This window comes from Venustampulla echinocandica (genome assembly GCF_003357145.1).
Source record: "Venustampulla echinocandica strain BP 5553 chromosome Unknown scaffold_0, whole genome shotgun sequence".
Taxonomy (NCBI): domain Eukaryota; kingdom Fungi; phylum Ascomycota; class Leotiomycetes; order Helotiales; family Pleuroascaceae; genus Venustampulla; species Venustampulla echinocandica.
In genome coordinates this window covers 6,369,951-6,396,840 of record NW_022474205.1, presented here as the reverse complement: position 1 = coordinate 6,396,840, position 26,890 = coordinate 6,369,951, and the positions used below count along the sequence as shown (strand labels likewise).

Below are 26,890 nucleotides of genomic sequence, written 5' to 3'. Positions count from 1 at the left end.
ACAAATGCAGAGTACCTAGGTACATGTACACAGTACGAGTACGTGTGGAGTATTCCGCACAGTAATCATCCCTCAATACGAACCCGGCGAGTGGAAGCTAAACTGCTAAAAGGGTGTGATGTGAGGGCGAGCCACGAAGCACGCCGATAGCGTACAATACCTACAAGACAACGCAATACTTACAATACCGTCTCCTCCGGTTTTACGGAACCTTCTAACTTTGCGTGAACGGCTGCTGATCGTGTGCTCCGATCAATTGACTGATCAATATTTGGGGTGTGGCAGCATACCGTGTAGTACCTCAAGGTGTCTACGGTAGGAACCGTACACGATACTCGGACCGGTTCGTTTGCCACAGATTAGCCCCCCAAATATGCGCTCGCCCCTCCCCTTTCCTCCCCTCATATTCTTTATTACACTCTTCTCGCTGGACGCTGGTGCTTCGAGTTGCTCTACCTTAACGGAGTGTCCCTCGTCTTTTCTCCCGACGGACCCTCATCCGCGCATGAGACCATATCACATCACGCTGCGTCGTGGCGCTCTCCATGGAATGGACTTGAGCCGTGCAACCCAGCCAATCCGTACGTTGTGCTACTTTATAGGACGGAGATCGCAAGACCGGGCTCCATATTGCAAAGAGGGATATTCTGCGGTGCCTGGACGAGGTGGGAGCGGACATGTTTCCTGATATGCGACTACGCCCTGGCGGGCCATCCATCGGAGATATAGAGACGATGTAAATTGATATAAATCGACTCAACTCCCCACAGCTCTCTGCAGCTTGCACCAGTGGCCGGTATTGCAAGTTGCCAGGGAGGGAGGGAGTTGTGATCGATCGCGATATGCATCTTCATCAACCTTACATTTAGCCTCAACCATGATCAGCCACCCGCGATATTCCCGTGCAAATGTACAGTACATGAGCAATACCCCACGTCCTGCAGTCTCGAAATTCCAAACCTTCCTAGTCTACTCACACTCGCGACTGGTCTGGTCGTAGAGCATCTGGAGAGGGCCGTAGGTGTTCCGATTTGCTTTGGGATTGGGTTTTTCTCAAGGCTACAAAAGGCTTATTCGGATCCATGGCATTGGGGACTTGTCCCGTCCTGCCCATAGCGGCTAGAGTCGTAGTAGTTTCTGTTCCGGCGCTGTACCATGCTTTGAGTTTAGGCTCTTTCGTTTGGGCTCCAGGAGCACCGTGGTTCTGCCATGGATCATGCCAAGTTTCGAGCGAGCGACGATTCTATATCGATGAGGTGATCTACCTAGGTAGATAGTTTGCTTTGCAAGTTGCAACAAGTGCTAAGCAGATGACTGGATATTTGGTGATGTACGCTATCATTAGAATACTCGATCGAATCTCAGTCGACGCGATCACGGCCAGGAGAGGCCGCCGAGATAGCTTTGGCGTTTTTGCTTTCTAATGCAAGGTACAGATCAGGTACAGATCAGTACAATAAAATGTCGTGTTGACTACTTGAAACTTAACCATAGATTGTCCGACACTGGTTTGTGGGTTTGCAACCACCAGTGGGGTATTGTCCGGGAACCCAATCGCGCTGGCCAATACTCTGTACGAAAACTTCCGTTGAAGTCTGCCGGTAAAGTCACATGAAAATAAGGTACCTCTGTGATGCGATAACTGAGGCTTGACACACTTGGATGTTTGCACAAGGTAACTGCTCGTTGGCTAAGCTTCGAAGGCATCCACCTATTGGCTGCCCTATATAGGGTAGAGGCTAGAACAGCCCGTTTGTCCATACTTAAGCCGAGGTTGAAAATATATCTTTGTCGTTAGATTCATGGAAGTAACGTTTCCAACCTCCGCCGAGGTTCAGAATAATAACTTGAGTGTGGGAGCTAACTCTCAATCGGAAGTGCGCCATCCCGTATTATTGAAGTTGGGGAATTGCCGTGGCATGACATGATTTCTTCATGACATTCGCTCTTGCGGCTCCTGATGTCTCTGGATCCCGACAGCACCTCTAATAGCCTGTTTTGGACTTGATGCAATATCTTCTCGACGGAGACTTGGCAGCATATTACGTTAGGCACCGACTGGGCTTCAACGAGCCTGAATGCAGGAATACTGACAATTTCACTGATGGATTTCGATTGGAAAGGCGGTGCTGGTAAATAAGTACTCTGGTGGGGTTTTATGGACCAACCACGATTGACCGATCAATCTCGGTGGTCGAAATGAAGAACTCATGGGGATCTTATCATCTTCTATCCCCAATTGATGGAGACGTGAGCACGTGATAGATCATTAACGTCGAATTCCAACTTCCTGGGCGCTGATATCTCGGTCAGGGGGTACAAGACATGAAGGAAAGGAATTCCTTCCGTAGATGAACCAGCCAATTTTTTTTAGAAAGTGGTTTTGTGTGCAATTTAAAGTACTTTGATGAGGATGTAGAAAAGCGTCTCCATCTCCTTGTAGCGAGAGGGCTGGTTGTATACCCTGAACGCAATGCGTTATTGATGTGCACCTTAGAGGTGCAAATAAGTTCTTGGCGGTGTCACCCACACACTTGTTGAGCGCCACTTTTGGGAGACCGTTCTTGTTTCGAGGTAGAAACACGAGGCTTGACCTGCAGAAACACAGAGGAGCTCGATCAACTGCAACACGGCCCCTCATGATGCCTGGCAAAACAACGTTGGCAGGGGAGGCTTGGGGCACTCGAGCACTCGCGTACTTGAGTACCCAAGGACGCTCAGGAGTGGCGGTCTGACACGATAAGTACCTATATAGCGGGGTGGACGAAGCACAACTGGTGCCCCTCGCAGGACATGGCTGGATTCAGTCTGATACTGATACAGAGCGTGGCCAGGTCGTTCTCACCAACCGCTAAGCCGGAGTGTGGCGGCGTCGGGATTCGCACACATATCCCTTTCCAATATTCCAGAGTATACGGAGTATTCTGTGTATCTTGGGCCGCGGTGGAACCACAGAGGATTGTGACAGCAGCTTCTAAAAACCATCAGCTGTCAGCTTGGCCGGCATGCTGTACAGACATATGACAATAATAGTCTCGGGGAACGAAACAGCACCGCTTGTCCAAGGCGGGAAGCGAAAGATAAACATACCTTCTCCAAAACTGTTTCGAGCATTCTACACCGTTGCTTGCGGTGGCGCGTGTTATTTGCGCTGCTGCAGCTGTTAAAGTGCCCTGAGGGACGTGATTGCTCGATTGCTGGCGTGCAGCGATCTCGGGACCGTTCCACACAATCCAGCTAGACTGGATGCCGCCACAGGGGTCCCCACGATGCAGCAACTGTTTTTTGCGATAAAGGTACCTCGGGGACCCCTCGAGCACGAGATTGATCAAACTCCTGCTTTCGTCTCGATTTCTCTATACCGGGGATTTCTTCTGTTGCCGATCGCTGAAGTTTGCCATCCTCTCATCAGCATCTCGGCCGAGATTTTGCGCCTTCCCCCCGACCTGCACGCCGTCGTCGCTGGTACGTAAATTGCCTTCTCCTGCTGTTGACCGCCCCGCGAGCGAGCCTTTGTTGGGATTAGGGCGAGAGAATCCATCCTCCCTATTCTCTACTGAGCTCGGGAACCAAGACTTCCTCCCCTGAATCGAAACACATCTTCGGGCTTGCGATTCGTATAATAACTCTATCTCTAATTCCTCTTCTCAAGACAGATCCTCATATCCACCTTACTCGCAACCCCGCCACCAGACTCCCTGACCGCCCCCTTTTCAAAAACCACAGAACCTTTGTCCTTTCCCGCCCCACACGATGTCTGCCCGACCTGAGAACATTGGCATTAAGGCCGTGGAGATCTATTTCCCAAGCCAGGTGCGCGATGAAATCACCCCACTATCTGCTTTATTATATCAGAATATTTTCTGGCAGATATGCTAACATATCGCTCATCTGGTAGTGCGTGGATCAAGCTGAGCTGGAGAAATTCGATGGCGTGAGCCAGGGAAAATACACGATTGGGCTTGGCCAGACCAAGATGAGCTTCTGCGATGACAGAGAAGGTGATGACTGCTCCAATTGAAGGCCATTCGAGCTTTGCGCTAAACGTCTCTCTAGATATTTACTCTTTTGCGCTCACTGTGACCTCGAACCTCCTGAGCAAATACAACATTGATCCGAACTCGATCGGCCGCCTAGAGGTTGGCACGGAGACCATCCTCGACAAGTCAAAATCTGTCAAATCCGTCCTCATGCAATTGTTCCCAGGCAACTCGAACATTGAGGGTGTGGATACCGTTAATGCTTGTTACGGAGGCACAAATGCGGTATTCAACGCCGTGAACTGGGTGGAGTCCTCTGGCTGGGATGGTCGGGATGCGATCGTCGTGGCAGGCGATATTGCGTTGTATGCCAAAGGCAATGCTAGACCAACTGGTGGCGCTGGTGCCGTTGCCATGCTGATCGGGCCTAACGCCCCAATGGTTATTGAGCCCGGGCTTCGCGGAAGCTACATGCAGCATGCGTATGACTTCTACAAGCCAGATCTGACCAGCGAATATCCCATCGTTGATGGTCACTTTTCCCTCAGATGCTACACCGAGGCCGTTGATGCCTGCTATAAAGCATATAATAAGCGCGAGGCGACACTCAAATCGGCCGCGAATGGACATGCCGCCAACGGTCATGCAAATGGAAATGGTGCTTCCCCTGAGAAGTCTTCCGTTGACCGATTCGACTACATGACCTTCCACGCTCCTACTTGCAAGCTCGTTGCCAAATCGTACGCACGACTGCTTTACAATGACTTCCTCGCGGATCCATCATCCCCAGCTTTCGCTGACGTTCCTGCCGAGCTTCGCGACATGGAATACAATCAATCGCTGTCCGACAAGGTCGTCGAGAAGACTTTCATGGGGCTGACCAAGAAGCGCTTCAACGAGCGCGTCCAGCCCAGCATCCAGGTGCCCACGATGTGTGGAAACATGTACTGTGCAAGCGTCTATGGTGGACTGGTGAGCTTGTTGAGCAACATTGACAGCGAGGCCTTACAAGGAAAGAGAATCGGTGTTTTCAGTTACGGTAGCGGGTTGGCCTCTAGTCTGTTTTCGTTGAGAGTTAGTGGACCTACCGATGTCATCCAGAAGAACCTCAGCCTCCAGGGGAGACTTGATGCGCGACGAACAGTCGCACCAGAGGTCTACGATGAGGTAAGATACAGAAGTCTAACATCTTTCCAATCACTTGGCTGACAATATATTGTAGATGTGTGATTTACGCAAGAAGGCTCATTTACAAAAGAGCTATACACCCAACGGCAGCTCTGAGACCATTGCTAAGGGTGTATATTACCTCACCGGCGTCGACGACATGTTCCGCCGCAAGTACGAGGTCAAGGCATAAATGAACACGTTTATGGCGTTCAGGGTATATTCTTCTTCGCATAGAAAGTGCTCTTATTTTTATAGACCATCAGCGAGACGCATGATATAGGGTCGACAACAGCGTAGTTTAATGAGGGGGTTTCTCTTTGCTGTGCATTCTTTTTGTGGGCTTGGGCTCTGGCATGAAGCATGAATAGATACGATAAAGAACAAGGCGTCTAGAACCTGCATATAGTATCGAGAAGAAATCAAAACTTCGAGTCTTAGCGCCATGTTAACTAAGTTCTATTCCTAGTGAAAACAACATACGCTGTATTATACGGAGTATTTCTATTATTCTAGGTTAAGGTCGCTGTATTGTATCATAATTTTGCCATCGAATCCGGCTGCTTCATACTCATCTTCCCTACACGCTCTACCATCCTCCCCTTAACCTCCTCCTCTGTAAATGAACTTAACGTCCTCACATCCACCACTTCCTCCTCCAAACTCTTCGCCCGAATCATCGTTCCCTTTGTCGCCACACTTCCCTCCCTCTCCACAACATCGCTAATAAACCCGGCCCAGTTATCAAAAAACTTCCTACTCCCCGGTAAGCCCTCCAATATCATCGCAAAGCAATGTGGCATCGCCTCATACTCCTCGAACACCACTTGCACATTTTGGTTTGCAGCTTTCATCGCAAGATATTTGTCCTCGTCTGAGAGGAGTTCTTGCCCCGTGGCAATATAAAGCGGGCAACTACCCTCCCAACTATTAGCAGTAATAGGAGAGACGAGCGGATGGCAGAGCAGCCCATCCTCGGCGTAGATGTTCTTCCTTGGTGGACTTGTTGGCCAGATTTCGCACTTTGGGTATTTCCTACCCTCCTTAGACTGCGAGCTTATTGAGGGAAGGTAATCGTATCCTTGGTTTGTCTCACATGACGGAGACGAATGCGTTATATCCGCCCATGCACTGCTTGTAGCTACTCCCGCGGGAAGAGGAACCTCTCGTTCTTCACCGTTCCAACGGATTTTAAGCCCCTGACGCCGGAACTCGAGGAGCGTCTGGAGGAGGACGAGGGCGAGGTTGCCTCCTGCGCTGTCGCCCGCGAAAACTATATGTTCTGCTTTGAGGGGCTCATGGAAAGAGCCAGCGGGAGGATAAAGGAGCGTGAAGTAAGATATTAAGGCGTCGAGAAGAGCGGCTGGAAAGGGGTTTTGAGGTGCCAGTCTATAGCGGACACTGAGGCAGCGGCCCTTCGTCAGCCGTGCAAGTTTCTTGCATGTTGATCGATGGGAAGCTGGGTCCATGAGATAGTATGCTCCGCCGTGGAAATAGAGGATTGTGGTAGGAGCAGTGACTTCTTCCATCATTTCCTTATATTTTTGTTCTTCAGAGATTTCGGGTAGGACAGAGTGCTTGCTGGCTTGTGATCGGTATCCCGTCCATTCTGCTTCAACCGGGAGCAAATCTGGAACTATAAACCCTCCTTCTACTTCTCCTGGTTGTTTTAATCCCTCTATAGCTGTACACAAGGCTTTTATGATATCGTCCTCTTCCGGTTGAGGCATTTCCACTTTGCTAACCCATATCTTTCCCTTAATTCCCGGGTCTTTCTTGCTCATGTGTTGGACTTTGGAGATTGGTTGAGGGGGGGAATCAACGATGAAGGACCGTATGACGTTGATTGTTACCGCGGTCCGTAGATCCCACTTATTGGACTGTTCTGAGAGTCCTAAGGTATGGCTTAGAGCGGTTCTACCCATCAGTGGCACCTTGGGGAGCATAGCTCTGATCAGCGGGATAGGAGAGGAGGTATCCATTTCGATTACAGCAAGTGGCGAAGATGTCAAGTCAAGGAAGGGCGGAGTGATCGTCAAAGAATTTCTTTCAGACTGGGAACTGAGAAACCACTTTGATCAGATGTCTAGGACAGTCTACCTTGAAAGTCGGATATTGTATCTATCTTGTTGAAGAACAGTTTCTGAAATCTTAGACGTTACATGTTGGCCTACTAGTAGTTGACAATTCTACCGGTAGGAGGCTACCATGTGCCGAGGTATTTCCCCTAGCTCGAGGCTGTGATGGATTTATAATCAATGGCATATGTGAACGAGTCACGGCACCAGCGATTCGTAAAAAGTACCAAACCCATGGATTCTTGCGTTGAAACCCTGGTACTGGCTTTATGTTGGGAAGTAACACAGATATTTGAATGTGGAGTGGCGATGGCTTGTGGACAGAAGTATAATCATTAAGGCTTGGCAAATCACAGCCTTGTCCACAACACCAACACTAATATGGGAAAGCTTATATTCAAGGTATTTTACACGAGCCGCAGAGTAGAACAGGCGGTGCTCTCAGAATAAGAAGGAAAAAATTCATCATTTTAGACTTAATTATCCGGTTTGATGTTGTCCTGCCCAGTACCTCCAAGATTGATACACCCAAAATGCGCCATTTCATGCAATACATTCTTTACTGGTAGGTGAGCCTCGGATTATGCGCTCCCACTAGCTTCCTGTGTTCCACTCCCCGTACCAGCCGCGTTATCAGAGCTAGAACTCTTGTTTTTGGCCGCCAACTGCCACGATGGAATGGCAGCTTTCCCTGCCGGGAGACCGGTATTGAAAGGGCTTGCGGTTCGACCCTGAACGGAGGCCACTGATTCCGTCCCTGACCCGTCTGTGACCGAGGCTGGCTTTGGCACAGATGCTTCGGTAACTGGGGTACCGTTCACATTGTTAGTGCTCGGGGTTGGCGCGGGACTGGATGTAGTCCGTCCAAATGAACTCGGGCTTGCTGAAGCGGTAGGGTTCAACCTTTGCCCCATCAGAGTCTTTAGGGACTTCAACTCTGTGTTGAGCTCCTTTAGCCTCGTGTCCGTGGTTTCCTTTTGTCCCTCCATTGCCTTTGGTATTAGGTCCTTGAGTCCTCGCACCTCCTCGCCCATGCGTCGAGACTCTTCCTCCCTTCTCCGGCTAGCAGACTTCAGCTCGCTAATAACGGTTTCGACCTCGGTCAGAGCGTTATCTAATCTCTCTGTTCTTGCCTGTTCGGAAGCCTTGAGGGTATCGGTATCTTTGGAGAGCTGTTCAAGTAGCACGAAGGCCTTCTCAAACTGGTCATCGATAGCTTGCTTATCCTGTTCTAACTGGGGCGCCGTTGGTGGCGCAATAATTGGGTAGACGTATCGCTGGCAAAAGAATCAGCAATGGGGACATAAATTCCAAATTTGAGCTTAGTTACCTTCGCAACAAAATATAGTCCATACCCAACCCCTCCCATCACTGTCGCCATTATAAACCAGTCCCTCCAATCCCGCTTCGGTACTTCCGGTGGTGGCGGTTGCTGCCACGGATATTGTTGGTAACCTCCATACCCAGTTTGAGGCTGGCGAGCTACTTGTTGTTGCGGCGCATAGTTGGAGTTGTTAGCAGAAGGGGCGGATTCTCCACTCGCTCGAGCAAGTGCAGCATCAACCTCCTCTTGCGTCAAATTCTTGGATTGTAAGAATGCGACTCGGTTTTCTATCGGCGATCCGGATACACTTGGGTCTTGAAGAACTAGGTAGAGATATTAGAACAGACAATCGCGGGATTGGCGATGGGTTCTCACATGTCACCTACTATTATTTAGCAAAGTCTCAAAGGGGGTGTTTTGGAGTAAGAGAACGTACTGCTGACGCGACAAGATCTTCACGGATAGCCATGTTGAAGCACGCCTGCTATGCTCATCCGCGCGAGCAGGACCTAATATCAGGCACGAGCTTTTCGTAGTTCGTGAGTTGTAAAGTGAGGATGCTCAGCATTAAGTTTGGCAAAGCAAGAAGATGGCTGGGTTATGAGGTCTCGAGGATAGCGGGAGCCGAGGCTTCGAGCTCGCTAACCCGGCTGCCGACTGTTCGGGGGGCACATGATATGGGAAAACATTAATCCGAACGCTTGATCGCTAAACCTAATCGAGGTGTTGTTTACAATCAGGTCGCGCGCCAATCAAAATTGATGGTAATGTTGCTGCGCTGGTCTGTTGACATACCAATATCGCAGCCTCGACTTCATAACGCCATTGTTTGAACGATACTACATTCAGCATTCTGCAGCAATTCACGATTTAATTCGAATTGAAAAGGAAACTCTTAGTTATCTGCGTATCGCCGCCACAACTAACCCTGAGGCACGCGGTTCGAGACGATGTCGCAAGACACCGGTCTGTTCTCAGTGCGCCGGCCAAGAGAAGTAAGTTCATGTTCTTCGTTGTCTCTCAGAAATACATTTTTATATATTTATACCGTTCTACCAATGCCCATATTCAGAAGCTTACATCAATATAGACCCTCGGCGGCATTAGCTATAACTCTGGCATACCCCAACCAGCATCTGCGATGAAGCGTTCGAATTCGATGTCCGGCTCAAATCACAATGCCCCTTTCACGGTGGGCCATGTGCGCTCAATATCAAGCTCTCGCGCTTCCCTTGCGCCTCCTCGGCCGAACCAACCACAATTCCAACGGTCTTCTTCGGGCACAAATCTGGCAGACCTAGGGTTATCCTCCGTGAAGCGGGCGTCATTCCAACACAGCAGTGGCCGAAAGAGTTATGCACCTGGAAATATGGGTCGCACCTCTGGTGAAAGCTCAGAACGGAGGAGCAGTGTATTTCGATCAAGAGCATCGTCGAGCGGGCCGATGGCTCACCAAAGCCTTTTTCAACAGGCTCCACAGCCGGCCGGTGTGCCTCGCGATTCCCGGCCGTTGAAGGACCGGTCATATCAGGCAAGGATCGGTCAAGAACTGCTAGACTATATGGCCAATAACAACTTTGAAATGGAAATGAAGCATATGCTTACACAGAATTCGATAAAATCCCCAACCCAGAAAGACTTTGTGTTCATGTTTCAATGGCTGTACCACCGGATTGATCCTAGTTACAGGTTCCAGAGAAATATTGATCAAGAAGTTCCGCCGATTTTATCTCAAATGCGATATCCATACCAAAAGAGTATCACGAAGAGCTCACTTGCCGCAGTCGGATCAGCAAACTCATGGCATCTTTTCCTTGGGTTGCTGCATTGGATGATGCAGCTCGCTCAGATGCTGGAAAGATATAGTGTCAATCAATATGACGATGCATGTGCTGAGGCAGGCGTGGACGTTAGCGGTGACAAGATTATCTTCGATTTTCTAAGTCGAGCATATCGAGATTGGTTACTCATGGATGACGATGCAGGGGACGATGAGCAGGACAGGGTCTTTGCGCCGCATATTGCAATAATGGCGAGGGAATTTGATATGTCTAATTCGAAATACTTAGACGAGTTGCAGATCCTAGAAGCGGAGCATCAGCGCCTTGAGAAAGAGATTGAGATTCTGGAGAAGTCCGGAGCCGATGTTACCACACTGGATCGGAACTTCAAGATTATGGAGGCGGATAAAGTCAAATTTGAAGAATTTGATGCGCGAATGAATCAAAAATCCGAGAAGTATGAGACTCGAACCCAGTTCTTACAAGAAGAACTTGATAAAGTCATGGAAGAGCTCAAGGATGCCGAGGAGGAACGAATTACTTTACAGAAGGCTGTCGACGATCTAGGCATCAGCATGACAGATATCGATAGGATGACATCAGAGAGGGAACGTTTGCAGAAAGGGATCGAGTCAACATCTCAAAGACTAGAGGATGTGAAAAAGAAGGTGGCTGAGAAAGAATTTGAGGCAAGTCGAAAACTTGATGAATTAGAGCGAGCGGTGGACAAACACAACAGCCTCGGTTACCAAATAGGCCTCATTCCCTCCACTGCGCCAAATTCAAAGGGCAAGGACTATGAGCTGCAAGTCATGGTCAATGAGGGCCCGAACTTTTCATCGTCGCAGATGGGCGCCTCAAATAGCGGTGGTAATGCAAATAGTGATCGACTATTAGAAGATCCTATCACAGGGTATCAACCAGCCCATATCCTAAACCTAGATCTTCGGGGCCAGGTCAAAAGCAGCTTTTTGAACCTGAGAAAAGAAATCTCTGAACGACGAACGGTTGCAATGGATGAGATGATGAAGCACCATGATCTTCTCGATGGTATCAAAGAAGCCATTGAAGATAAACGGGGCGAAGTCGAGGCGCTAGAGCATCGAGTCAGGGCTGCCGAAGATGAATATGAAAAAACGAAAGAGGTCAGTCCCAAACTCCCTAGAAATGAGGCTAGACACTAATGCACAATAGGTGACAACCACCCAAAAGCTAGCTTCCGACACTCAGATCGAGAAGATGGAGAAGGAACTGGCCAAGATGAGAGCTGGTCTCACTGAATCTGTCCAATTGATGGAACAGCGGGAGATGAACACGAACATCGAGTAAGTCATCCACCTACATGGCTGAGAAATACACATCTAACGTTTTACAGGTACGAGCAACTTACGCTCAAAGCAAATGCCCTCCGGGAAGAATTGCACACGGAGATCGAAAAGATGCTGAACGATATTATAAAATTCAAGGTTCACGTCCAGAAGAATCTTGAGGATTACGAAAGCTTCGTCGTTGACGAGGTGGAACAAGAGCTAGGCGGCGGTGATGCGATGAACGATACCCAAGATGTTGATATGATATAGGAGAACTGGATCCTGTTGGTGCTTCTTTGGGAATTTCTGGATTGCTTTTTGTGAATTGCCAGGCGTACAGCCTTGGTTTTCTACTGTGCTGAGTGGCGAGGCGTTGCTGGGATTAGGTTTTATGAAGGACCCGGGGGTAGGAAGGTGGTCCTTGTCAAGGTATAGCTTGTATATGATGAATAATGAGACCTCTTTGCTGCACATACTGTACCATACGCCCTATTTGGTCTTTCTTGTCTCGCATTAGCGGAGACGCAAGTTTTATGTTCGGGCTACGCATGCTTTAGGTATCGGTAAAGCTAAGGTACCTATAGATAACATGATCAACCAAAGCCAGTCCGTAACTTGATCCATTATTGCCATTACTCCCCTATTTTACTGCTCTTCTCTTGCCTACAACTTTAGTTAGAGAAAGTGACAGCTGTATAAATATTCGTTTCACCAAATTATGGTTAGAAGGATGCCGCACTTGACTTCTTTGCACGGGCCGTACTTAAAGGCCCATGCAGTATAGGGATGCATACCAGGCCCTACCTTTAGTGGCTTCAAACAATAACCCATGTACCAACAACACACAATACTACTTCGTAATATTCTCTTCTTTATGAAATTATATTAGTTCTATTCGACCGACCCCCCATCGTCGTTCAAAGAAGGAGACATGTGCACGTGACCTCAGATATCGCTTAATTTGCTAGATGTGGAACGAGGCGAACTTCGCCCGAGCCTGCATCTCATTCCGCCTCACTTCCTCTATCCCCTCCATCACCGCGGTGGTTAAGCCTTTAAGATAAAACTCGTCAACCTTCGCGCAACGCAGCATTTATCGAATCTGCGCCGTTGCCTATCGGTACTGACTATCCTCACGGACTGTTGCGCCCCAGCGTTCTCGCGCAACATTCCCACTGCGGCTGGCGCGAACATCGCATCGCAACAACAAGCCCATCATGACAGAGGTTTCTTCCACCAGGTTATACCTGGGTAACCTTCCACGAAATGGTAAGCAGACAAACTCTGGATGTTCTTAGTCTTTGCAAATATGCAATCCCCATCTGTAATGCCAACCAACGCTGATTGAATCAAATAGCTACCAAGGCTGATGTGGAAGCTCATTTCAACACCCATGGCACTGGCGAAATCACCGAGATCAAGCTGATGAACGGCTTCGGATTCATCGAATACAAAGATGCTATGGACGCGCGTGATGTAGTTCCTGGTATGGCCTCATAATATTCCAGAAAACGCTCCGAGTAACTTATACATCCCTTAGCCTTCCACGGCTCGGACTTTATGGGCGAGCGCTTGACCGTGCAATTTGCACGAGGTACTCGCAATCGCGACTCTTTTGCCAATAATGAGCATACTGCTCCTCGCCCTCGCCGTACCCCCCATCGTATGCAGATATCTGGACTTCCAGGTGAAACCAGCTGGCAGGTACTGTTACCCCCGTTCCTTCATCCGGACTCTTGGATCTCAGTATTGCTATTTGGACTCTGAGCAACATACATTTGGACGCCTTCACTGCTTAGACCATCTGTCGGCATACTTTTCTTTAGTCCAGGCCGGTATCATGCCCTGTTTTGGTCCACATAACCATTCAGCGTGTTAGTGCATTTGCCTGAGCAGCCTCGGACTTGGAGGACTATCTAACCCATGTATCCGGCCTTTCTTATCCTATGTCGACCCTTTCTGCTGCCCTCTATTGCTATCCCTTTGCGTATCTGGACAGCAGTCACTTTTCACAGGAAGGAACTCAACCCTTGGACCATGTTGCTCTGACTCGGGACTTGTTTTGCTGGCTGCTATTTGGAGCAACTGCCATTGGCTTGGCATTTTTGCATCAGCCTTCCTGGATAACCACTTACATGGATCTGGATTTAGGATCTCAAAGATTTTGCCCGCCAATCCAGCCTTGACGTCGTCTATTCCGAGACCGGCCGTGACCGAGACGGCAAAGGGTTAGCATTTCCTTTCCAGATTGTCTAACCATTCTTACTAATAAATAGAAGCTTCGTTGAGTTTGAAACTGCTGCGGATCTCAAGACTGCAGTAGATAAACTTGATGGCCGTGAGTTCAAGGGCGTTCGTGTGACCTGTGTAGCCGACGTATGTATTTCGCATCCTTTCTTTTTTCTTCCCATCTGCTAAAGCCTATATAGACACAACCGGACATCCCTCGTGATCGTGCCCGGTCTCGCTCGCCCACGCGCCGACCTTACCCTGATGACTATGATCGACGTGGACCACCCCGTGGATACAGCCCTCGTCGTGATGCCTACCGTGACAGGAGCCCCCCACGACGGGGTTACTACGACGATGACCGTGGCCGCTACCGTTCTCCACCTAGAGCTCGTGGCCCTGTTGATGATTATCCGCCCCCTCGCGGTCGATTTGATGATCCTTACCGCCGTGACTATCCACCAGACCCTTACGTTAATGGCCATGGCAGGCCACCCTATGAGCGAGGCCCACCAAGGGATTATCCACCAAGGGAGCGCCGTGGTTATGCAGATGATTATCCCCCCAGCCGTTATTGGTAATTAATTCCTATCAAACTATGACTGTAATAGTTATTGAATTTTCCCGCTCACGAATAATAGATTTCGGCGTTGGAGAATCAAACGTGCTCCCCCCTCTTGTTATGACTGAAGATAATGCAGCTGGTTTACCTAAGGAATGCATGGCGGACTCTGGAATGTAGTCTGAATGATTGTGATGCGGATCAACTATTTGTATTGACTTCCATTTTCTTGTTCCTTTTACAAAAAAACGAATATCTCGGGTATGCTCTGGAGGAACGCAGAATGTACAACAAGTGGTCATAGGGTCGCATTTGGAAACCGAGCCTAAAGCAGCACTGTGTACTCTGTAGGACTGGGATGTACGTGGAATTGATGCAATTAGCAAAACCCAAAATTTTATGCGCGGTTGAGCTGGCTAAGAGCATTATTCTGTAAATCTGACATCCTACTACTGTGAATTACTATATCCTCAAAAGGAACATTACTCTATGATATACAAGCAGAGATAGTCTAACCCACTACCGGTAAATTACATAACACCCTAGGAATTCGAGGTTAAAACTCCCTACTCTCGCCAATATCACAGACGTCAAAAACCCCTGTCTCCGGCAACCCCTTCCACGCCATCGCCTTCTTCAGCAACATTGGTGGCTCCAAGATTTTCTCAGTCGTCAAAACCCAAGTGCCCCAATGGATAGCCATCGCCCTCTTACACTTGGTATCCACAAAAATGTTCGCACTATCAAATGGATTCGCATGCATAGAGCTCATAATATATCTTGGATCATAAGCGCCTATAGGAATCAAGCCCAAGTCAAACGGCCCCTTCAATTCTCCAATCTGCTTAAAGGCCGGGCAGTGGGGTAAATCGGCGTAGGCCTCACCATAATCGTCTTCACCTTTGGGGACTTCTGGGACAGCCCTGTAGCCTGTGTCCCCGCCGAACCAGACCGATTTTCCTCCTGATGAAACGGCCCAGGAGCACCAGAGGGTTGTGTTCTTGTCAAAGGCGTGGCGGGCGGATGTGTGTTGGCAGGGGAGACAGGATATCCTTGCTACGATGTCTCCGTCTGAGTTGGGCAATGGGATATCTGAACGAGACGCTGACGAAGAAGTAGTAGAAACACGTTTCTCATCTCCAGCTTTAGTAGGCGAAAGTGTGACGTCTACATCCGTCCACCAATCCATCTCCTGCACATTTTTAATCCCCGTTTGTTCGAACCATTTTCTCAGGCCGAGACCGACGAGGAAGTGTGCGTTCGGATGGTGTTTGTGTAGTTCGAGGATTGTGGGGTGCGAGAGGTGGTCGTAGTGGCTGTGGCTTATTACTACCAGATCTACGACGGGAAGGTCTTTGATATCGCAGGGCTTTTCGGTGTAGCGTTTGGGGCCCAGGAATGAGAATGGGCTACAACGCTCTTCAAATACGGGGTCGAAGAGAACGCGGAGGCCGCTAGGGAACTCGACGTAGTAACAGGCGTGGCCGAGCCATGTTGCCCGCAGGACTGTGGAGGCTGTCCGGCTGGGAAGGAAGGTTGGTTTTTGAACAGTTACGGTTGGAGGTGTTGTATCTGGCCATTTCCAGTCTCCTGTTATGTTACGCCTAGGAAAATAACGTGTTAGTCCCATCCTTAGAGTACAGTAGGAGGGTTCAGGTCTGATTTTAGTACTATCCCCAACGGGAATGGGAATGCGCGCGGGGCCAACCTAATACGACAGATGGCAGACTTGGACTTCAGCTACCAATTCCCAGGCAGCAGGTCGATTCCTAGATATATTACTTTTCAGGACTCACCATAATACAGCCCTTGTAATCTGCCCGGTAGACATCTCCCTCCACGATTCCCAGGGATTTGCAAACCCCTTCCCATTCTTCAAATGATGCGCCTTGGCCGCCGAGTCTTCGGGGACAGCACCCAGCGCCGTGGGGCTCGTCATGGTGCAAGCATATAATGCTGCGGCAGTCATTCCGGTCGACATGGCTTTTGTTGGAGATATTGAAGCGTTTAGTCTAGCTTTTGGTCGGCGATGGAAGAGCGCCCGGAAAAACGAGAACATGGATTACTCCGTATAAGACGAAAGGAACAAGGAGAGGGCGAAGGAAAAGGGCAATAAACGAGTGAGGGGGTGAGGCATATAAGTGGTATTGCTCTTCTAGGCTTGACTTCCCCGTGCCGCAAAAGAACGGCTCGACCAGGCTGTGACTTCTACGAATCTGGGTACGTACGGTACATGTACATGTACTCAGGCAGCGTTACCGTCGTATTCCGCGGAGATACGAAGTTCCGCTCCACGCCCGCCCGATAGACAACTCTCCGTCCCAAGTCGGACTTCGGGCTCACCTGAAAGGCCCCAGAACCCGACCATCCGCTCCCGACGTCCGCGCGTCTGAAGCCCCAAGTGTCGCGACTACAACGCACCAGAGTGGCAGAAGCGACTCGCTGTAGCAATGAGCGCCTTCGGAAATTATCTACAAGTGTTGGATTACTCGTACGACTACCTACCTATATAGTACTCGAGTATCTGCTAGTATTCGCGGGGCGTCGAGAAGCATCCGCTATTCGTCCTTACCCAGGTAGGTAGCTAATAATAAGAGCTGATGGACATACGGAGTAGAACGCAAGGAAAGGTAAGTAACACATTAACACGTACAAAATCTATGGCCATTCACTTCTTCACTTCATGCTACACCTCCCACGACGAACAACAGTTCGACGGCTACTGTATTACTATTACAAGTATATCTCCCAATTATATTAAGCATGGCGGAGTCCCACTGACATCATCCTTGTTTGATTTCAAAGCATTCCGGGCCATGCAGGATAGCCACTGTCACTTGGTGAAGGCTATATAAGAGTAGTTCCCATTTCAGTCACATCGTTATCTTCTCCTCGTCTATTCGTATCTCATGTCCAAGTCTTCGCTTTTCAGGCTCGTCCAAACCTCCAAACACTTTATCCATATCCAAACCACACCTACACAAAATATGTCTTCATCTGCTAGACCCACCGGTCTAATAGCCAACTCAGGAATCGAGCTTTTGACAGCCGGGACTCCTAATGGCCACAAGGCCACGATCATTCTTGAAGAGCTCAAGGAAGCTTATGGAAAACAATACACTGTGCAGGCCATCAACATCATGGAGAACATCCAAAAGGAGCCATGGTTTGTGAAGTTCTCTCCCAATGGCCGCATCCCGGCAATCGTGGACCACGACCGCAACCAATTCCCTGTCTTTGAAGGTTCTGCCATTCTAGCCTATCTCACAAGGCACTACGACCCCGAGCATAAATTCAGTTTTACGGACCCGGATGATGTGAGCCGTGCAGAGCAATGGGTTGCATGGCAGCATGGCGGCCTCGTAAGTTCTTCCTCTGAATCTCTGGTCACTATTCTCCTTATTAACTTTACAACGCAAGGGCCCAATGCAAGGCCAATCAAACCACTTCTACCGTTTCAGCAAAGAACGCATCCCCTATCCTACCCAACGCTATCTGGGTGAATCAGAGCGTCTCTATGGGATCCTTAACGCTCAACTAAAAGACCGGGACTATCTAGTGGGCCCAGGGCGCGGCAAGTACTCCGTTGCCGATATTGCCAGTTTCGGTTGGGTGAACCATGCGTATCTGGCCGGCGTGGACCTGACCCAGTTCCCCAATGTACAAATATGGTGGGAGAGGATTGTTGCAAGGCCGGCAGTGCAGAAGGGTATTACTGTGCCCAGTGACAGTAAAATGCATAATGCAGGGTATTTGAAGAGGTTGCAAGAAGAGCCGGAATTTAGAGAGTCTGAGGAGAAGTTGAAGGATTTGGCGAAGAAGGCGAAGGAGCAGTATAACTATAAGTATAGTTCACCATAAATAAAGGAGGACTAGCCTTGTTTCTAGATAGGGTGCCATGATATGGGACAAAATAATAATGTAGTCATAGCGAACTCTATTGTTTATTCAAGTGTATATTAGGAGCACGACATCACAAGCGGTCGTTTTGTGAATAGTTTTAACGCTCTCTTCCTAAACTTCTATAAGGGAGACGGATAGCTGATTCGTCCATGCTGGTGAACTCGATGAGGTATATGGAAACAGATTGGTAGCCTTATGACTACTAGGCGGATGGCGGTGGGGCGGCGCTGGTGTTTATTACCTTTATAGTCCATTTCCCTTAATAGAACAAAGCGTCTCTTAAAGAATTTAAGGGTCCAAGAGAATGTTAACGGCACCTACTTAAGTAACAACAGGGTAACAGTTGACAACGCTTATACGTTTGGCAACTACTCGAAAAATAACAACTCTTAAGAGCTGACAATTGTTCCATAGTTGACAGGAAATGTCTAAATAAAGGTAGAGTTAAACATTGTTTACAAATATCTATTAAGTTGTGCGGTAGGAGAAGATGTACGACTGACTTAGGATAGGTCACAATATATGCTCGCCGATGAGAAGTAATGCAATTAAGAGCCTATAAGCCCCACTCCTTGTCTCTTGGACGGAGATATTATGTTATTAGAACACAATCAAACAGGGACTATGTCTTAAAGTTGAGGTATTAAGTACTCTAGTAGCTGCTTATTGCTCCGGTCCTGTAGATAGCTTTCTATACATTTCGAGAAAAAAACACGTTGCCTCTTGGACACCCTCCCTTAATATTACTAGGCAGGTTACAACTTTGTAAAGTGCCTAATACCAAATATATCAGCTTAGAATAAAAACACCGTCATGTGGTCCATTAGCAACTTGTTTCTAAGCGTCATATCACAACATATTTGTTTCCTATTGTTTCTTCGACAAGCTATAGATCATCATACCACAATCATGGCTGTGCACCCTAGGGCATCTCATGGCTATGCTTCGGGAAGAGAGATGGAGATGTCCAAGAGATGGACGGGTCCGAGATATAACAAGGTAACCGTGTAAGGCACTCGAAGGATTAAGATCCCTATGATGTACGCAAACCCAACTGGCCTGGCCGGGTAGAAAGGAGTGTAAGGTCTTTTGCCGACGTACCTGGCAAAACTCACGTAGCACGCGGCAAGTCTCTAGGCGGAAATATTAGCAGCTAGAGAAAATGAGGGAACAAGGGACTTCCTGTGTAACCAAATTTCAATCTTCAGCTTCCTACTGACTAGAAGTTTCCGATTTATACTGACAACCACGGGGGCACTCCAAAAGTAAAAGCAGGAACATATATTTTCTAATGGGAGATCAATTTCGTTTAGACTACCATGATCCTCCATCTACCGCATGCTTTTATACCATGCATGAAAACATAAGATTGCCAGGGCCTGAACACGCATAAAAGAGAAGAAACCCCAGTAACCTCCACACACAGCCGAAGAGACAAATGCAGAAGCCAGAGGAACCGGAGGAGCCTTTAATTTCATCGTACAAATCCCATCCTTGCGCCGCTCATGAGAAAGTGGACAGTTTGAGGAGACAAGAATGCTTGATGGAGCACCAATGGTTGATGTAGAGGAGAACTTTGTGGATATAGAGGATTGATTTGTTCTGGGAGAGGGACTGGAGACAACAACGGCATGGGAGGAGTTTATGAGCGCGCCAATGTTTAGTTGTGTCCAGCCTTTCGGAGCGAGCTTGCGAGCCATTCCAAACCCTCATAAAGACCATCTCCGGAAGTAGCGCAAGTAGATTGGATGTACTAATGAATGATGAGCAAGAATGTCTAATGCCCATTTGGGGGAGAATGTACTTACCCATGCACGTTGTCTCAGGCTGTGGAGGCCCAATTTGTCTGTGATCTCTGCGGCGTTCATGGCATTCTATATTTACTTAGCAAGGGATCTAATAAACCATATTCCAGATACTTACAGGCAGATCCTGTTTGTTCGCAAAGACCAACAGAATAGCATCCCTAAGCTCATCCTCATTCAACATGCGTTGCAGCTCCTCTCGGGCCTCAACAACACGATCACGATCATTGCTGTCAACAACGAAGATGATACCCTGTGTGTTTTGGAAGTAATGTCTCCACAGAGGTCGAATCTTGTCTTGTCCTCCGACATCCCATACAGTGAATTGAATATTCTTGTACTCGACAGTCTCAACGTTGAAGCCTAAAGGGCGTTAATAACAGGTTCCCAGAGGATGTGTGGATGGTCTCAAGATGATGAGCAAGATCATACCGATTGTGGGGATAGTTGTGACAATTTCGCCCAGCTTGAGCTTGTAAAGGATTGTGGTCTTTCCAGCGGCATCCAACCCAACCATCAAAATTCTCATCTCCTTCTTCCCCCAGAGCTTATCGAAGAGCTTTGAAAATGTGATACCCATGATTGCGGATTGATGTGTTGTGGGAAAGTGGTGTTGGGTCTCTCAGGGTGGGAGTGGTATCTGTCAGGAAACAGGGGATCAGCTTGGCCCGAAGATAATCGAAGATGATGCGCGATAGCAGTAGGTGCAACGGCAATATAATATATGCTACCCTAACGTAACTAAAGGACAGATGGATGGCTTTCCACCAGGGCCAGAATGACTCGGCCGCGGAATAGGCTTCCATGGAGTAAGATAGCGGTCCCGCATCGTGAGCCTCCAGCTGGACACGCGCTGGGGCATTTGACCGCCACTAACCCCTGGGAGACCACCACAGGACAGAAAGGCGTGCAGAGGAGCCACTTACAGTACTGGGAGGTCAACAATGACCAGAGAGAGATAGTTGCGAGGTTATTAGCACGAAGAAGATAGTTCGGTAAGATGGTTGTGAGAAGGACAGCGATGTTCAGCAGTGCGAGAGGCTTGCGCTTTCTTGAAAGAATTTGGCGCTAAGCCTATCAGAGCACAACCCCAACGCGAACCTAAACTTGTCCCTTTCTACTGATTAGGGGAACCAGACTTGCGAGTTGCGATCTGGCTTGTGACGAGCCAACATCCGCGATTTGTATTCGCAGTGCACCCTTCGCCGACGCGTCCCATTGTACCTAGACTACATCTGCTATTTTTTTTAGTATCCAGAGACAACGATGCGATTCTCAGCCACGTCAATTCTCCTGGCGGCCAGCAGCTTGCTGTGTACCGCGGTCGCCCACAATATCCAGCTTGCAGCACACGGCCGGGAGTGCTTCTACGAAAGCCTACACAAAGATGACCGAATGACAGTCACTTTCCAAGTAGGGGACAGAGAATTTGGCAGCGCCGGGAACTTGGATATCGATTTCTGGGTTGGTGCACATTTTACTCTCTCCTTGCGCAGCTCCTGACACCTGGCAGATCCAAAACCCAACCGGAGGATACGAGACAAATGAGCGCGCAATTTCAAACGGAGATTATTCTTTCGTTGCTATGCATGATGGAAAATTCATATACTGCTTCAGCAATGAGCACTGGTCGGCAAATACTAAGGATGTTTCTTTCAATGTGCACGGCATAGTCTATGTCCCAGAATCAGACATCCCGTCGGATCCATTGGAAGCTGAAGGTATATTGTGTCCCTTATGACTGCATATTGATTATACTAACATATCCCCTAGTTCGACAACTATCCGATCTGCTTGCCCAAGTCAAAGACGAACAATCATATATCGTGGTCCGTGAGCGAACCCACAGAAATACCGCCGAGAGCACGAACGGCCGGGTCAAGTGGTGGAGCATTTTCCAAATGGGAGTGCTGATCGGTCAAGGCATCTTCCAAATTTGGTGGTTGAAGAGATTCTTTGAGGTAGGCTTGAGCAATACCAGGCAGCTCTGGGCTTCGAACCGATAGCTAACTGACTTCCACAGGTCAAACGAGTTGTTTAAGTTAGTAATTCGGGTTTCTGGGTTTCGTCTCGGTGGAGACTTCAATCGGCGCACAAAATATACAGCGGAGGTGGAACAGGGACTCATGTCTCGGGATAGAGCGAATTCCGACCTTATCTTTTGCAGTGAGAGACCGGGCTAGGGGCGAGGCCATTCGGAACCACAGGCTTGATAAGCCACCAGTTTCCGAGTGCAATTATACCCTAAGACCTTTGGCTGTAATTCACCTCGAGCAATGTAAAACAACTCACCATTCTATTCCATGTCCTTTAATCGATTGTCTAGCCAGTAGCAGCATGATTAGAGTCCATCATGAAGATTCACGGCATCGATTCAAGCAATTTTCAAGGGACTTTCCCTTGAGCGGGAGAAATGATTCCCTGCTACATGCTAGATTCAACTAGAACATGCCTAGATACGTTGGCTTGAGCTTGGGGCGTCGCGTAATCATATCCTTAATCTGCCACTTCGGATTCTGAGACGTCAGTATGGCGCTGATACTTTAGACGATACTTCAGAACCTGATACTGCCTTGCACGCTGCCAATAACAACTCACTTCACCTGATTTATGAACACAAACCAATCGACGTCGAGGCCCAACGACTTCTATGCTCCATTTCAGCACGTTCAGCTGGTAAGCAGCATTGGTTTGCTGCTGCTTTGCTATAACACAAATGAAGGTCTTCGTTTGCTTTGGCTGGGAAAAGGAGATATGTGATGTCCTTTGTCTTGGACTTTGTGTGTTACCAAATCTTGAACGAACGATGCTGAAAACCGACCGTGATGAATCGAACAGTGTAATACAGTATCTGTACTACCTACCCCATCTAACTTAGTAAAAAGCCAGAAAGGCCAAAGAAGCAAAACCAGAGACATATTCGTACTCGTATTCGAACAGGCATCCCTTCCGGTGGCACGTTGCAGTTTCTTAGTGTTCCGTAACCGAAGTTCTAGGTGTTACAACCGATGCATCCCCCCCCCCCCCAGCCCGTCCAATATCAGCGGATAATCCAGGAATAAAACAGGAACAATAGCTCGTCCGTGGCTAGACTGTTCGACAAAGTTGTACGGAGTACGGCATCACGATTGAAGAATAGGATAGCTATTCGGACTCTATGCCACCGGGCGGGTGCGTCCTGCACAAGGCGAGAGTATCTCACCAGAACCACCCCCTTTTCGAGAGGATTGCTAGAGATTGTGGTCAGAACAAGCAAGTCTTGCTAAATGACCCCCGACTAGTACTCGAATAGCAGCTTTATTAGCCCTCTCGCTGCCAAGTTGTTGGCTAACAAGCCTTTCGGGAAACATCTCCATAACCGGAATCCTATGGTGAACCGCGCCTTTCATTTCATTGGCCTGCCATGTTGTTGTCACTAGGGGGGCTGTCTCGGATGCTCAAATCCCCGGAAAGTGCACCCCAATGATCCAATCTCTCCTCTCTGGGCTCTCGCACCATTAGACTGGCCGTGACCATAAGCATGGGGCTGACAGTACATCTATCGCGCCTCGCGCTGGTGCCTCCTTTATTCTGTGATGTTGCTAGTGTTGTTGCCGATGTCGAAGAGTGTCATATCGCCATTTGGCTCTGTTCCCCGGATTTTAGAAGTGGAAGTGGAATTGCAATCGGAATTTAGGTACTCATTATCGTCTTGATATTGGGCCCTACGCCGCCCAGGGGTCTGTGATCAACATGTCGGGCCCGGCAGCCAAAGAAACACCACCCACGGCAAGTGCCGTCGCGGCCGAGACAGAGGCTCCAACGACCTGCAAGGAGAACCATAACCATAATTCGACGTCCTCAGAGTTACATCCCAATCAAGAAAGGCATGGCTCTTCGCCCGTACCTCAGGTTGCACCGGTTTTAGGTGGTGGTGGTCTAGTCGGCGAACCCCACGAGAAGGCTGAAGATGCTGCCGCCGCTTTCGAGCACCACCCGATTCCCCAACAAATACATGAAAAGGTCACTCCCGTAACGACCGACACCTCTGACCCAGGGGAGAAGAGCGAGAATGGCGAGAAAGATCCCGAAAAATCAGCCGCAGCTGGGGAGGAAGTCGAGGAAGACGAAGACGACGAAGTGGTTTATCCGGGAGGTTTACAGGTCGCTCTCCTGACATTCGGTCTTTGTATAGCTACTCTCTCAGTTGCTCTGGGTACGTGATTGGCCTCCTCTCTTTTGTTTCTAAAGCCGGAAATTACTGGTTTATTCGGCGTTTCTCCCATCTCCGAATCTTATGACATCCGGGCGATCTCCAGCCTTCCACAGATTGTACTGTAACTAAATGAGATAGATAACACTATCCTTGCTACCGCAATCCCAAAGATTACCACAGTCTTCCCCAATTCCATCAAGGATGTTGGATGGTATGGCTCAAGTGTAAGTACGGTAACAACCCAAGTTGAATCCTGCTCCCGTTCGGCTTTCTATGACTTATCCGGTGTACACCAATTTACGTTTCAGCATCTCCGAGTCATGATTTGTCGTTAAAGGGGCCTCGCACAAAGGGAAACTAACTCTATGCCCTATAGTACCTCCTCACAACTACCGCCCTACAGCCCTCATTTGGGCGAATCTACACCTTTTTTGATGTTAAACTCACCTACATATTCGCCCTTTGCCTATTTGAAATAGGTTCTATAATATGTGCCGTGGCTCAGAACTCCGTCACACTCATCATCGGACGTGCTGTTGCCGGTGCTGGAGCTAGCGCCCTCTTCTCTGGTGGCATGATCATCATTGGCTTTACCGTTCCATTAATTAAGCGCCCAATGTACATTGCATCATTGTCGAGTATGTTCGGGATCGCTTCAGTCGTTGGGCCCTTGTTAGGCGGTGCCTTTACTGATAGAGTCTCCTGGCGATGGTGTTTTTGGGTAGGTTGTGAACCCCGTTGGTGGTATAATATTTACTCACAACTCTAGATCAACTTGCCTTTCGGCGCAGTTGCCATCGCAGCCATATGGCTCTTCTTCAAACCCCCCAAGCGTAAGGAAAGTGGATTAACTCTCAAACAAAAGATCTGGGAGCTTGATCTCGTCGGAGCCCTGTTCCTCATATGCGCTATTGTATGTCTGCTCCTAGCTCTTCAATGGGGCGGGACAACATATGCATGGAAAGACTCGAAAGTGTGGGGCTGCCTTCTTGGTTTCGGTCTCCTGATCATAATCTTCATCGCCCAACAATTTCGTCGTGGCGACCGCGCTACTATTCCGCCCAGAATTTTTGGCCAAAGGACAGTTTTGTTCTCCAGTCTTTATTCTTGCTTTCTGTCTATGGGACTCTATGTATGTATCTAGGCATCATGTTTCTAAAGAACCAACTAACGTAGAAGTAGGTGCATATTTATTTCGTACCTTTCTACTTCCAGGCTGTAAAAGGTACCACCGCCGAAGGCTCAGGCATCAGGACGATCCCCTACCTGGTCTCAATCATCATAAGCTCCATAGTCGTCGGTGGCGGTATCACCGTTGTCGGCGTCTACAAGCCGTTCATGATCGTCGGGGCATGCATCTTCACCGTTGGCGCAGGCATGATATATCTCCTTCAAGTTGATTCCAACGCCAGCCGTTGGATTGGCTACCAAATACTCAGCGGTGTTGGCGCAGGAGCGGGAGTGCAGATCCCATTCATTGCCGTGCAAGTCGTGCTAAGTACCAAAGACATGCCCACTGGGAACGCCATCGCTATATTCTTCAACTCTCTAGGTGGAGCTATATCCATCTCCATGGCACAAAACGTCTTCTTCAACGGCTTATTTAAAAACATCCCCATATACGCACCGGATATTCCCGTAGACTTGATTGTCGCAGCAGGAGCTGCGTATCTCCGAGTCACGGTCGAAAAGTTGAATCCAGCGGCTTTAGCAGGGGTGTTGGAGGGGTATATGATGGCGCTTAATCAAGCATTTATTATTGCTATTGCGGTGGGAGGTCTTGCTGCGATCTTTGGGTGCTTTGTGGAGTGGAAGAGTGTTAAGGGGGTGAAACTTGCGCCTGGGGCTGCTGGATAAATAGAGAAAGGGGGAAATGTTTGAGGGAGATATCTTAGTAGATGATGTTTATGTTTTTATAAATGTTCTTTAGAGATATAAAGAGGATTTACCCCATTCGCGTATATTTATGGGGGCGTAGAGCCTTTTGTATGAGTCGCTGTTGTGTTCCGACAAGAGGGAAGTGGAGCAAGATGTGAAGAAACGACCTATCAATATATCGGTACATACATATACTATTAACCCAGGATGACCCAATCAATCATCCGACCCTCGTTTGACTCTATCTGGTTTCTCCCAAGCTATTTCGGGCTATTAGAACATCTAGTTTCAAAAAAAATATACGTTATGCGGTAAAAACCCAGAACCTCCTAATCACCAACAATAGTGAGCAATGAATTATGTTGGGTAGAGAAAGTTATACTGTGGATAAACTAGATACGAGACAACTTAGGACAGAGCAATCTCGAAAAGGTGTTTTTTATTATTTCGTTCGAGTTTATGTTATTTTAGGTAATTAAAGTAGCGTGGCCATAAATCGTGACATGCACTATACAAATGCTATACATGAGATATATAGGAAATAAAGAGAGTCATGGGCTCGATGCCCCTCCACAGTTCCCCAATATCCATTCTAACTCTCCAGAGTAGAGTTACGCCACCGATCCGTCCCAAAAAAGGCATTAAAATCCAACTCCAGTCCAACTCATACATCGATAC

At 48.4% G+C, this 26,890-nt stretch overlaps 10 protein-coding genes across 10 annotated transcripts; 6 read left to right on the top strand and 4 right to left on the bottom strand.

Moving 5' to 3' along the window:
• Positions 1–3,753: 3,753 nt before the first annotated feature.
• BP5553_01985 (putative Hydroxymethylglutaryl-CoA synthase) lies at positions 3,754–5,340 on the top strand (the record flags this gene model as incomplete). Its single annotated transcript, XM_032010608.1, has 4 exons — positions 3,754–3,813; positions 3,899–4,001; positions 4,057–5,147; positions 5,203–5,340. The coding sequence occupies 4 exons, from the start codon at positions 3,754–3,756 to the stop codon at positions 5,338–5,340; spliced, it is 1,392 nt and encodes a 463-aa protein (XP_031874662.1).
• Positions 5,341–5,683: 343 nt separating this feature from the next.
• On the bottom strand, positions 5,684–7,129 carry BP5553_01984 (Uncharacterized protein; the record flags this gene model as incomplete). Its single annotated transcript, XM_032010607.1, has 1 exon — positions 5,684–7,129. The coding sequence occupies one exon, from the start codon at positions 7,127–7,129 to the stop codon at positions 5,684–5,686; it is 1,446 nt and encodes a 481-aa protein (XP_031874661.1).
• A 677-nt stretch (positions 7,130–7,806) lies between these two features.
• Positions 7,807–9,018, bottom strand: BP5553_01983 (Uncharacterized protein; the record flags this gene model as incomplete). The annotated part of the gene is made up of 4 exons (XM_032010606.1): positions 7,807–8,502; positions 8,556–8,872; positions 8,925–8,931; positions 8,986–9,018. The coding sequence occupies 4 exons, from the start codon at positions 9,016–9,018 to the stop codon at positions 7,807–7,809; spliced, it is 1,053 nt and encodes a 350-aa protein (XP_031874660.1).
• Positions 9,019–9,499: 481 nt separating this feature from the next.
• BP5553_01982 (putative TID3 Outer kinetochore protein-part of Ndc80p complex) lies at positions 9,500–11,910 on the top strand (the record flags this gene model as incomplete). Its single annotated transcript, XM_032010605.1, has 4 exons — positions 9,500–9,544; positions 9,640–11,475; positions 11,525–11,655; positions 11,706–11,910. The coding sequence occupies 4 exons, from the start codon at positions 9,500–9,502 to the stop codon at positions 11,908–11,910; spliced, it is 2,217 nt and encodes a 738-aa protein (XP_031874659.1).
• A 947-nt stretch (positions 11,911–12,857) lies between these two features.
• On the top strand, positions 12,858–14,450 carry BP5553_01981 (RNA-binding, RBD; the record flags this gene model as incomplete). Its single annotated transcript, XM_032010604.1, has 6 exons — positions 12,858–12,909; positions 12,998–13,126; positions 13,181–13,344; positions 13,792–13,868; positions 13,920–14,016; positions 14,070–14,450. 6 exons carry the CDS (start codon positions 12,858–12,860, stop codon positions 14,448–14,450), a joined length of 900 nt encoding a protein of 299 aa, XP_031874658.1.
• A 537-nt stretch (positions 14,451–14,987) lies between these two features.
• BP5553_01980 (Metallo-hydrolase) lies at positions 14,988–16,412 on the bottom strand (the record flags this gene model as incomplete). The annotated part of the gene is made up of 2 exons (XM_032010603.1): positions 14,988–16,035; positions 16,228–16,412. 2 exons carry the CDS (start codon positions 16,410–16,412, stop codon positions 14,988–14,990), a joined length of 1,233 nt encoding a protein of 410 aa, XP_031874657.1.
• Positions 16,413–17,418: 1,006 nt separating this feature from the next.
• On the top strand, positions 17,419–18,292 carry BP5553_01979 (uncharacterized protein; the record flags this gene model as incomplete). The annotated part of the gene is made up of 2 exons (XM_032010602.1): positions 17,419–17,793; positions 17,852–18,292. The coding sequence occupies 2 exons, from the start codon at positions 17,419–17,421 to the stop codon at positions 18,290–18,292; spliced, it is 816 nt and encodes a 271-aa protein (XP_031874656.1).
• A 1,702-nt stretch (positions 18,293–19,994) lies between these two features.
• BP5553_01978 (uncharacterized protein) lies at positions 19,995–20,719 on the bottom strand (the record flags this gene model as incomplete). The annotated part of the gene is made up of 4 exons (XM_032010601.1): positions 19,995–20,087; positions 20,143–20,208; positions 20,258–20,502; positions 20,572–20,719. 4 exons carry the CDS (start codon positions 20,717–20,719, stop codon positions 19,995–19,997), a joined length of 552 nt encoding a protein of 183 aa, XP_031874655.1.
• A 686-nt stretch (positions 20,720–21,405) lies between these two features.
• Positions 21,406–22,180, top strand: BP5553_01977 (Supernatant protein factor (SPF), C-terminal; the record flags this gene model as incomplete). The annotated part of the gene is made up of 4 exons (XM_032010600.1): positions 21,406–21,603; positions 21,653–21,860; positions 21,913–22,100; positions 22,163–22,180. The coding sequence occupies 4 exons, from the start codon at positions 21,406–21,408 to the stop codon at positions 22,178–22,180; spliced, it is 612 nt and encodes a 203-aa protein (XP_031874654.1).
• A 1,691-nt stretch (positions 22,181–23,871) lies between these two features.
• Positions 23,872–26,191, top strand: BP5553_01976 (uncharacterized protein; the record flags this gene model as incomplete). The annotated part of the gene is made up of 5 exons (XM_032010599.1): positions 23,872–24,334; positions 24,473–24,558; positions 24,711–25,055; positions 25,104–25,466; positions 25,517–26,191. 5 exons carry the CDS (start codon positions 23,872–23,874, stop codon positions 26,189–26,191), a joined length of 1,932 nt encoding a protein of 643 aa, XP_031874653.1.
• Between the last annotated feature and the right edge of the window lie 699 nt (positions 26,192–26,890).